General features: G+C 40.9%; 1 protein-coding gene across 1 annotated transcript in view; it reads left to right on the plus strand.

The window, feature by feature from the left end:
* The window catches only part of itga9 (integrin, alpha 9), a 388,873-nt gene that overhangs the window by 37,484 nt on the left and 339,372 nt on the right, over nt 1–12,017 (plus strand). The window contains exon 4 of the mRNA XM_060822924.1: nt 11,048–11,171. Coding sequence (XP_060678907.1) covers nt 11,048–11,171 — 124 coding nt within the window. The remainder of the gene's footprint in view (nt 1–11,047; nt 11,172–12,017) is intronic.

Here is a 12,017-nt window from a genome sequence, read left to right on the forward strand (position 1 = left end):
AAGAATCATTCCAAGGTAGCTTAGAGGTTCCAAGTCATGAGCTACTGAGATGTTTGTTATACTGGTTAGAATATTACTTGTTAGTCATCCTTTTCTGGATGCTTCTACTGGTTTGCATGAGACACAAGGTATCTGATTAACTTACACATGGTCTCTGGCCTTTCAGTTAAAATTGAAACTTATGATAACTACTGGAGGAATGATGAATTGGTTTTATTCAGGTTTAAAATCCTTTTTGAAAACAAAGGACAAAGAAAAGGCACTTGTACTGGTGGAGACCAAAGCATTTCTCTTCTTTTTGTTCCCAGCCCCAAACTGTTCAGTTACCTGAGAACCAATCACACAGATGCTGGCAGGCAAAGAGCCTTCGTCGTTGAAGTGGAGGAGCTAGTGTTGCACTTCGATGGACAAAGTTAAAAATCACACAACACCAGGTTATAGTCCAACAGGTTTATTTGGAAGCACTAGCTTTGGGAGCGATGCTCCTTCATCAGGTGGTTGTGGAGAATAAGACCATATGACACAGAATTTATTGTAAACATTTACAGTATGATGTAACTGAAATTATATATTGAAAAAAAGTCCTGGATTGTTTAAGTCTCTCATCTTTTAGAATGAAAATGTTGGTTTCAGTTCTTTCACGTGCAAATTGCAGAACATTTAGAAGTTACATTCTCAAGTGAACTTTAGCAGTTGGTGTCATGTTGGCCCAGATAATGCATTTAAGGTGTGAACTGCCCTGTGTGAGACTGTCTGTGCCACAATGGTCAGACCTTTGCTCTAAGTTCTGTCTTATGGTCTTATTCTCCACAACCACCTGATGAAGGAGCACCGCTCCGAAAGCTAGAGCTTCCAATTAAACCTTTTGGGCTATAACCTGGTGTTATGATTTTTAACTTTGTACACCCCAGTCCAACATTGGCATCTCCAAATCATGGTTACTGAAATGATACATTAAACAAGCCTGGATTATTGTTGAGTCTTTCGTCTTTTAGAATGGCTTGTAGGTTTCGGTTCATTAATATGTAAATCCCAGAACTTCCTTTCTATCACCTTCACAAGATAACTTAAGGTTTTATAACAAAAGATCAGACAATGTATTAAAGGTGTGAAGTCAGAGGTCGGGTCTGTACCCTGATCTTGAGTCAGACTGGTTCTATTTCTAAAGTGGAATTTACAAAATACAGAGGAAACTCAATTATCCGAATATCGGATTATCCGAAGAAGATCTCAAAGTCCCGAATGAAACATTACATCAAAGAGGTGGTTCCAACATTGAGTCTTTTGTTTACAATGATTAAAAATGATCACGACTCACTGAAATGCTACCAAGAATAGTCCTGGACATCGATGGGAGCCCAGGCACCATCTCCAAATAATTGACTGCCCACCCTCTTTCTCTCTCGCGCTCTCTCTCTCTGTCTTTCCACACTTTTCCCGAAATTCTACACAGGGGTGTATCCTAAACCCCTCCCCCTCCCTCCCCCCTTCCCCAGATAACCTCTCCAACATTGTTCTGTACAGGGCAAAGGTGAAACTTGTCAAAGTTGTGTGTGTGCACACGTGCTATTCCGAAATTCCCCCTCCCAAAGGCAGTAGCAGTCTTGCTGTTGGTGTCCAGTCCAGCTGCCCTGAAGGGGCGGGGAGTGGATGGTAGGTCTGACAGGAGGCGGGCGGCAGGGTTGGTTGGGGGTTGGGGGTGGGCAGGGGCAGATGGGGGTGGAGTTGGGTGGTGGGAGTGGAGGCTGATGGGGGGGGGGCAGAGTTGGACAGGGTTGGGAGGTTGGACAGAGGGGCAGATGAAAGGGAAGCGCAGTTGGACAGGGGTGGAGGACCGCGCACGATGTGCTGTTGCTTAGTCTCTTGAACGAAGACTGTACTTAGCAAGTGCTCACTGTCAATTCTGTTGAACTGATTGGGGTGGGGGTTGGTGGTGTGGCAGGCTTCAGCAATGCTGCAGGTCCCTTACACACGTGTGTGTCTGCTTAAAAACAAACCCTGAGACAGAGTGGGAGCAAGGCAGAGGATAAAGGAAACTTCAGAAAACTCCTAGCCCCAGAGGCGAGCCATTGAATCAATTAATAGGATAATCAATTATCCAAATGACATACTGCCCTCCCATCTTGTTCGGATAATCGAGGTTTCTCTGTTACATGTATTGACTGCTTGCAGGTTGTGCATTTTTTGAGCAAAATAGAATGTATCTGCAAATATAATTCTGCAAATACAAATTTACCCATAGATTTAAATGTGTGCGTTTGCATGTGAGAGTGAGTGAGAAAGAAAGACAGTGAGTGTGTTAGTGTGTGTGTGCATGTGTGCAAAAGCTTGGTAAAGTGTGTGGGTGTGATGGAGTTTAAGCCTGTGAAAGGGTGTGTGCGTGGGGGAGTATGGGGCCGGTGTATGTGTGTCTGTGAGACAGCATGTGTATGAGAGACTGCCTGTATGAGCATTTGAGTGTGTAGTGTAGTGGGGTCTCCTGCAGTGTGACATGAACCCAAGGCCCTGATTGAGGCCATCCTCATGTGTAACCGAAATTGGCGATCAGTCTCTGCTCAGCCACTCTGCATTGTTGTGTATCCCAAAGTCCACCTTGGAGGATGGTCATTCAAAGATCTGAGGTCAACTATCCCTGATGACTTAAATGTTCTCTGACTGGGAGGGAACACCCTTGTCTAGTGATTGTTGCGCAGTGTCCATTCACCCATTGTCGTAGTGTCTGCTTGGTCTCACCAACGTACCATGCCTTAGGGCAAGCTTGCCTGCAGTGAATGAGATAGACAGACAATGTTGGCCGAGTCACATGAGTACTTGCCACGTACATAATGGTGGTGACCCACGGGTGATGGTGGTATCTGTGTCGACACTCTGACACATCCTACATTGGTTGACTTGACAGGATTGTACGGTGTTGTAGTCAATGTTGTCCCTAAGACTGGACATTCTGTTTAAGGTTTGGCGGTTGTTTAAAGGCTATGAATTCTGTGTCTTATGGTCTTCTACAACCTCCTGATGAAGGAGCTGCACTCCGAAAGCTGGCCTGATAACCTAATTTAGAGATGCTGGTATTGGACTGGGGTGTACAAAGTTTAAAAATCACACAACACCAGGTTATAGTCCAACAGGTTTAATTGGAAGCACGAGCGTTCGGAGCGCTGTTCCTTCATCAGGTGGTTGTGGTAAATCTATTGGACCATAACCTGGTGTTGTGAGATTTTTAACTTTATAATTTGTTGTGGGTGGCACAGTGGCACAGTGGTTAGCACTGCTGCCTCACATGCCAGAGACCCGGGTTCAATTCCTGCCTCAGGCGACTGTGTGGAGTTTGCACGTTTTCCCTGTGTCTGCGTGGGTTTCCTCCGGGTGCTCCGGTTTCCTCCCACCGTCTAAAGATGTGCGGGTCAGGTGAATGGGCCATGCTAAATTGCCCGTAGTGTTAGGTAAGGGGAAAATGTAGGGGTATGGGCGGGTTGCGCTTCGGCGGGTTGCTGTGGACTTGTTGGGCTGAAGGGCCTGTTTCCACACTGTAAATAATCTAATCTAATCTAATTGGTCACTAGACTGCTCTTGGAATATCATGTGCAGTTCTGTACCCCTTGCCTAAGGAAGGATACACTTGTTATAGCAAGAGTGCTGCAAAAGCTCATTGTTCAAATGAAGAGAACAATATTGATATATAATGGTTTACATCAATGACATGGTCAGCTTGTGAGACAGGATCCAGATGTGTCGCCTCACTTATTTGTTGTAGAATTGACCTTTTTTTATCATTGTCTACCTTCAACCCATATTCCCGCTTTGTGAATTCTGCATTGGGTGCAGAACCATGCAAAATTCCTCCAATCCTGAAGATGAATTGATTTTCTACATATAGTTTGGCTGTATTGCCTTTCCTAATCTCAGTGTGGTCAATAGGAAGAGATTGCCTCTTGTTTAAAGGCTAGTTTCACAATTGCTTGTCAACCAGCAGGGATGCCATTCAGCTGTCTGCCATTAGTGGAATGCATGTTCAGCAATTGTTCAGTCAGTTAATTAGCTTTAAAGCCTATTTCATTCATTTTCTTGTCACTAAAGTTTGTAACAACAGAATGCAACAACACTCAGAATTTAAACTTGAATCAGCATCTTTGCTGCTTGTCAATGAAATGACAAGCTTTTGATCTTGTAAATGCTCTTTTACATGTTGAATTTCATTTCACTCTCACTATTTACAGCCATGACATTCCTGTCTTCCTAAATTCTGTGGGCAGTTCATTCCATCTGCTGCATTGCATTCTCTTATTTCCTGACCCTTTGAGAGTTATTCTAAAGTCTGTTGAAGAACAATGTGTACAGGAAATTGTCTGAAGACAATAAATTTTGGGTTATATCTGATTTACTAAGTCACTAGAGGTTGTACTTGTGGTTTGTGATGAATACTTTAGTGTTTCATGATGTGAGCACTCTGTCTTCTTTTGTCTCTCCTCAGCTATCTTTCTATCTTTGTGCTAGGTCTGCCTTCACTCTCTCAGCACCTCAGATTTAGTATAAGGAGATCTATTGAGCGATCACATCTGATGACAGGTCAAATTACTGGCAGCAAGACCCAGTGGAATGAAAAGCAGATGATCAAAGCAAACAGATAGTACAACCGGCTGCAACTTATCAGCTGGAGTTGGAAGCATTTCCAGTGCTGAAGGCAGTTCAGAAAGATAATCAAGAGACTATTCCTGAACCTTAGAGGTCTGAGGTGTGAGATAAACTTAAGAGGCCTGGGCTGTTTAGCCTCAAAGATGTAACTGGGAGGTAATCTTACAGTAAATTGGAATAGTACATTGAATGGTAAAGCTAAGTCTGGAATATGATTTCTTTTCAGAAAATAATTCAGGCAGTGTGTGCAACACTGGCTGGGCCAAAATTTATTGAACATCCTTAGTTGCCCTTGAGATGGTGGTGGTGAGTTGCCTATTTGAGTTGATGCAGTCCACATGCTCTGTATGGGTGCACAATGCCATTAGGGAGGGAGTTCTGGGACTTTGACCCAATAACACTGAAGGAATAGTGATATTTCCAAATCAGGAAGATGAATGGGTTTAGAGAAGATTTGTAGCTCAGGTTGAGGTTTTGGATGTAGGTTTGCTCACTGAGCTGGAAGGTTCATTTCCAGATGTTTGTTACCCTACTAGGTAATATCCTCAGTGGGCCTCAGGCGAAGCAATGCTGAAAATTCCTGCTCTCTGTATATATGTTTGGGTTTCTTTGGGTTGATGCTGTCCTTTCCTGTGGTGAAGTCACTTCCTAATCCTTTACTCAGGGCGTGGTAGATGGGGTCTAACTCGATGTGTTGGTTGATAGAGTTCCGTTTGGATCGAAATTTGCAGTGGTGGTCCCATGTAGCTCCTGCACTTGTCCTAACAGATGATTGTGACTGTGTGTGAAAGGTGCTATGTAAGCACCGTGGGTGAGTTTCTCCAGTGCATCTTTTAGATGAGACACACTGCTGCGACTATGCATCAGTGATGGAGGGAGTAAATTTTTATAGATATAGCAATTAAACGGACTGCTTGATCCTGGTTTATTGAATGTTGTTGGAGTTGCACTCATCCAGGTAAGTGGGGAGTATTCCATCATATGCCTGACTTGTTCCTTATAGATGTGTGATTTATTTGCGGCAGGTTTCCTAGCCTCTGACTGGCTCTTATAGCCATTGTATTTATAAGTCTATTCTAATTCAGTTTGTGGAGAATGGTAATCTGCAGGATGTTGATAGTAGGGGATTCATTTGTTATACCATTCTGTCAAGAGACCATGATTAGATTCTATTTTGTTGGAAATGGTTATTGCCTGTGTGGCACAAATGTTATTTGTGAAATTGTGTGTAGGACAAGGGAATACAATTTAAAACTGCTGTAGCTTCAAATGAAAATCTAAACATACAAGTCCTAACAGTTCTGATTTTGCTCTGCCCATCAGAATTTTGAGTATCTGAAATGTTGGGCTCAGTTACTTGCATGGTCGAAAAAAGATTCTTGGCCCAGTCTCATCGCATGGCAAATTTGGCGATAATGGGGGTATTCAAAGAGGGCCTGTGTAATTCGGAATGAAGGTTGTACATTTTACTTGAAAGCAAATAAGTTAGCGGATGAAGATAAGATTGATGTTTTTCTCATCCTAATGGGACAAAATGCTTTTGAGGTGACGTCTGACCAGTGTTGCTGGCAAGACCATAGTATTGTGGTTTATTCTGAAACTAATGAAATTCTGAATTTGAATTATGGCATTGCTAAAAATAGGATTGTACTTAAATTGTACTCCATGAAATGAAGGAATTGCCAAGTGAGACTATTGGAGAATGTAATATGCAGTTAAAGAACTTCAGAGGCTAGTCAACCAGATTGCCGTGGGTGATCAGCTTCACTGCTTCCCCTGCTATTGGGATTTGTAAATTTAAGTTAGTTCATTAATGACTGTGTTTCAAATTAAGCATTTTAACTTCACTGGATGCGCAACAGCAATTTTATTTACAATTGTGAGCAAGGCCTATTGCTGGGTCCTGACCTACATCTGTTGGAGGTACACCAATGGGGAATCTTACAGCAGATGTCCAATGGTGGGTGTACTTGGGAGGTCAGAAGCCCATTGGGAGGTCCACAGCACTTGACAGGTGGAAAAAAGTGAGTGCTGCTGAGGCAGGTATGAGTGTGAAAGCATCTGAAAATGGAGCTACTTTGCTATGTTGTGTTTCTAGCTGACACTGGTCTGGTCAGACTGCATGGTCAAACCTGGTTTGATCAATTTTTTTTGCAGTTTGGTTACCATTGTGTTCAGTCACTGACCATTTTTACAAGAGACTACCACTGTACTTAAAAAAACCTTATGTTAATTACAAGAAGGGCAAAAAAAGCATAACTGTTTTGCCCTTGGGTTGTTTTGCTATAATGTGTATTTCGATAACAAAAATTCATTGTAACATGGTTGCTGAAATGGGGACTGTTTCTAAAGCATGAACATTTAAATGTGTATTGGCTGTAATGGGAGTACATCGCCAATGCGTTAAATGCTGTTTCTAAAGTGTGATTTGTCTATATTGCGAGGTTGCACAAGAATGCAACACTTGCGTTACAGAAGAACTACCTGTATATACAAACTGTTTGAACTGGTTTTATGGGGCCTTGTTGTGGTGCAGAGGGACCACTGAACCGAGAGGCCTGGGATTAAGTCCCACCTGCTTCTGATGTGTGTCATAACATGTCTGAACAGGTTGACTAGAAAGATGGGTAGAACAGTTTTATTACAGTTACCAGAAATAAAAATTCAAACCTTTTGCTCTCAACTTACCATTCTCATAATTAAGTGAAGAACCACCCTGTTTGGCTGCGTACGGACTTTGGTCCACACCATGGCAGGGGAAAGTAAAGCAAACGTAGGTTTGGAGGTTATCTGAGCTGCTATGAACCCCCAGACTCAGCAGGGACCAATCCAACACTAGTATCTCTAGATGAAGACTGAATTGACTGAGTTGACTGTCCATCATTGACAAGTTTGTTGCCACTCTAATCGTATGTCTGCCTTTGACAAACAGCATATTTCAGGAGCTGGTGTAATGGAATGCAACAGCTTTCCAAACTCCTCCCCCCAGCCTCTGAAGCTGTCTCTGTAGGGTTCATAATGGCTCACCACTGTGAGGCAGCAATTAAAGCTTATTGAGCCACCTCAAACTGGCTGACATAATGTCAGCTTCCAGAAAATGGCCCCACTTTTTTCTGAGGAAATTGAGACTGGAAACTAATTGCAACTACTCCTCCCTTGTGCTTCATTTTCATAGTTGCCTGTGCTACCTGGAGTCCTAGGACTGTCTACCTTAGGAAACCTGGATGATTTTCTTTTTGCAAAATAATGCTATGTTTACCTAATTGCCTTGAGAATTTCCAAGTGTGCAGCAGTCACTTTCTTACTGGTTAATTCCAACACCTTCACCACAAGTGTTGAGCTAATTATTTAATTGTTTTTTTTCTCTTCTGCCGCCTTGAATACAGGGGTAATATTTGCTCCTTTCCAGTCTGGTTGGATCTTTCTATCATCTAACAAGATTTGCATAATTAACACCCATGTGCATCCATCTCAATAGCAACTTTTGGTAAGACCCTAGGAAGAATCGACCTGGAGACTAACCTATTACTGCACCAATCCATTTGGTACCCTTCCCTAATGATTGGAATTTTACCAAGTTTTTCGTTGCAGTGGCCAAATTTACATGCATTACTCGGACTTTTTTTTTGTAACCTTCATAGTGAACACAGAAACAAAATATTTATTTAATCCAGTCACTTCTTTATTATCCACTATTAATTCACCATTCTCCCCTTCTGGATGATCAAAACTCAATTTAAATACTCTTTTCTTTTCAAATGTACATAGAAACTCTTGCTATTTGTTTTTACATTTCTACCTAGCATCCTCTCGTCCTCTAAATTTAATTCTCCTGATTTAATTATTTTTCCCATTCTTTATATTCTGATCAATTATCTGACCTGCCACTCCTCTTTACAAAATGATATGCTTTTTGCTTAAGCTTGAAGCATTCTTTAATTCCCTTAGAATTTTTCTTTATCATTCTTATTTTGAGTATTCTGAAATATCCCTTGTAATATCTGGCAGACTATACAGATCTATCTCCTAACTTAATTCCAATTCAATTTAGCTACCCCAGCTTTCATGCACGTACAGTTGCCCTTATTTACGTTTAAAATATGCAAACCTCTCCCTTTCAAGCTAGATGTAAAATTTAAACATACTGTGGTCACTGCTACCTGGGAGTACCTTTTTAATCCGAGGTCCTCAATGTCCCAAATTGAAATGTCGAAATGAAGTTAGCACGACCTTTGTACCATTTTGGAATGCACAGCTTGAAAGAATGCTGGTAGCAAATTCAGACAGGATTTTTATTTTAAAGAGAAATGGATAAATATTTAAAGGGAAAAAGTTTGCAGGTTATGGCAAAAGGGGAAATTACTGTGATTCATTGGACTCTTTCAAAGAGCTGGCATGAGCACAATAAATGAGCTGTTAGGTGCACAATTTTATGTTTTTATTATTTAAATGTTATGTTTAGGTTTAGCTGTAGCAGGTTACAAATATTTTCTTCTACACTTATTGTAGACAAAATGTCATCTATTATCTGTCCTCCCTTCAGACACCATGTCCTGCATGGTAAGTCCCAATAACAATACTGCTTTCAACTTTTAACTTGGTGATGGTATTCCCACTTCTGATTCAGAAAGTTATAGATGTAACGTTCACTTCAAGACTTAAGCATATAGTCTGGACTGATATTTCTGTACGTCAATGGCTGTACTGCATTTTGGACATGCTGAAGATATTAAATATTCTATAAAAATGCAGGATATTTAATTTTACTGACTGGTTTAGGATTCTCCACTCAGCAGTATATCCTCCCTTTCCTGGTAAATTTTCTGAAAAGGAAGTATGGTCAATGACAATATCTTAGGACATGTGATTCAGACCCAGATTTTCCTGTTTTGGAGATTACTACCCTACCACTTCATCTGATGAAGAAAAGGACCTGAACTGCTGCTGAAGCACTAATAGAACAATGACCCCCTTTCATTGGTTGCTTCTTACCACTAACAATCTGTACAAGTTGGTGTGGTTATTTTTGTAACTTAGTGGTTTTGTTTTACTCTTCCGTCTCTTTTATTTAAAGTATGCCTGAAAATAGTGTTAGACACTAAAATTATATTGGATGGTTTTAGTCTGCATAATCTGTGTGAAGTGAATTCCAATTATAATTGATTTTTGGTGGGAATTATTGACATAATACTATGACTGAAGCTTGTATTGCCATGCAGTCCCATGTATGGACAGGGACTTGCAAACAGAATACAGAAGATTTTTTAAAAATATGCTTTTTGTTTTTCATTACTAATAACCATTTTATCTCTCTGAATATTTATGTGGATTTGAATTTTCTAAGGCCTTGAATAAATTAATTGAACAGGAAGGTAACAGTGCAAATAGAAAAGGAAACAGGTGACTGAACCACATTCTGTCAACAAAGTCTTCCCAATATATGTGGAGAATTTTCTGACAAAATCATAAATACTAGAATAGAAACAGTTCGCGTCCTTACAAAGGATGTTGACCTCCCTAGCCTGTATATGCTTTACAGCTCCTGGCAGTGAGCCTTGCTGGGAATTTCCACCACAACATTTTTGATCAGTTCCTGTAACTTCACCAGAGTATCAAAATTGCAGATCAATACATGAATAGAGTTGTGCCATCATACAGCATGGAAACAGACGCTTCAGTCCAACTCATCCTGACTGACCAATTTTCCGAAACTAAACTAGTTCTTGCCTGCATTTGGCCCATATCCCTCTAAGCCTTTCCTTTTCTCTTCGTGTACTTGTCCAAATGCCTTTTAAATATTGTAGCTGTACTTGCATGTACTACTTCCTCGAGCAGTTCATTCCACATACCTTTTGTGTGAAAAAACTTGCCCCTCAGCTCCCTTTTAAATCTGTCTCCTCTCACCTTTAAAAATTGTCCCCTGGTTTTGAACTCCCTTATCCATGTCCCTCATGATTTTATAGATCTCTATCAAATTCCTGGTCAATCATTAAATACTAAGAGTACATGGTGGGAAAGTGGGAAAGTCAGTGTGTTGTAATGAATGTACTAATGAAAATCTAACCAGCATTTTGCTCTGAGATCATTTTAAGTTTCTAGTGTTAGTGCTTGTGGACAGTTGAGTTTTTGTTTACAAATTTGAGTGCATCTGTGCAAGGTGACAATGTTGTGCAGTAAGACTCTCAGTTCAAAACACACTCCGTTATAGACTAGAGTATCTAATTATATTTTATATGTGGCATAGCAAAATTGAATGAGATACATTTGACGTAGACATTTCACAATGGTAATGATTGCTGACCAAAACAGAGTGACCAGAAATTGAGGACAAAGGTAAGATTTTTACTTGGGAAATACATGGATTATGCAATTTGTAAAATAATATGTAAGTGACAAAATTAATTTTACTTGATTTTAGGCATGTGCACATCGTTGGAAGAATATACATTATGAGTCAGATCACATCTTGCCTCATGGAGCCTGCTACATCATTCCACCTAATTTGTCTAGAAAAACTAAAGAACTACTCCCCTGTTACCAAGGTAAAGTTCTTGATATAATTATTGCCCATGGAGAAACTAACTAATTTCAACCTTGAGTTTAGAAGAGTTGGTATGTTTGGTAGCGATTCTCTACATATCCAGTTCTCCGTCACCAGTGGCAGAGAGGTATGGGAATAGATACCTTCTCTCAATTTTTAACTTCGTATGGACTCTGGATGGGACTGATGGCTATTGATTTTGAACCGTCTGACTCAGGTTCCAAAAGATAGAAAGTTTAACGTCATTGTTTTGGTATTGCCTGCGTCTGAGTGAACCTGTTTTGTTTTACTAGGGTCAGAACCAATTTCATAATAGAATCCCTAGTGGAGAAGGAGGCCATTCAGCCCATGGAGACAACACTGCCCCTCTGAAGAGTGTGCCACCCAGACCCACTTCCCTACTCTATTCTTGTAATCCTGCATTTACTATGCTAAAACACTTAGCCTGCACATCTCTGGACACCATGGTCAAGCCACCTAACCTGCACATCTTTGGGAAATGGGAGGAACTGGAGCACCTGGATGAAACCCATGCAGACACTGGGGGAATGTACAAACACTGCACACAGTTGCCTGGGGCTGGAATTAACCACTGTGGTCCCTGCTGCTGTGAGGCAGCAGTGCTAACCACTGAGCCACCATGCTGGCCCATAATTTTTATCCAGTGAAAATGTGTTTCAATCGAAAAGTTACTTTATTGCTCTGAAAATTTGGCATTATCATAGGTGCTATAAGAGTTATCTGTGAACTTATACTTAGAAAATGTACAGACCTTTTTGTGAGCAATTTGCCTTGATCTTAACATTTGTCTAGACAATGTCACGGGGCAAAATGTATGCTCTGGTCT

Source organism: Hemiscyllium ocellatum, chromosome 4, assembly GCF_020745735.1.
Source record: "Hemiscyllium ocellatum isolate sHemOce1 chromosome 4, sHemOce1.pat.X.cur, whole genome shotgun sequence".
Lineage (NCBI taxonomy): Eukaryota > Metazoa > Chordata > Chondrichthyes > Orectolobiformes > Hemiscylliidae > Hemiscyllium > Hemiscyllium ocellatum.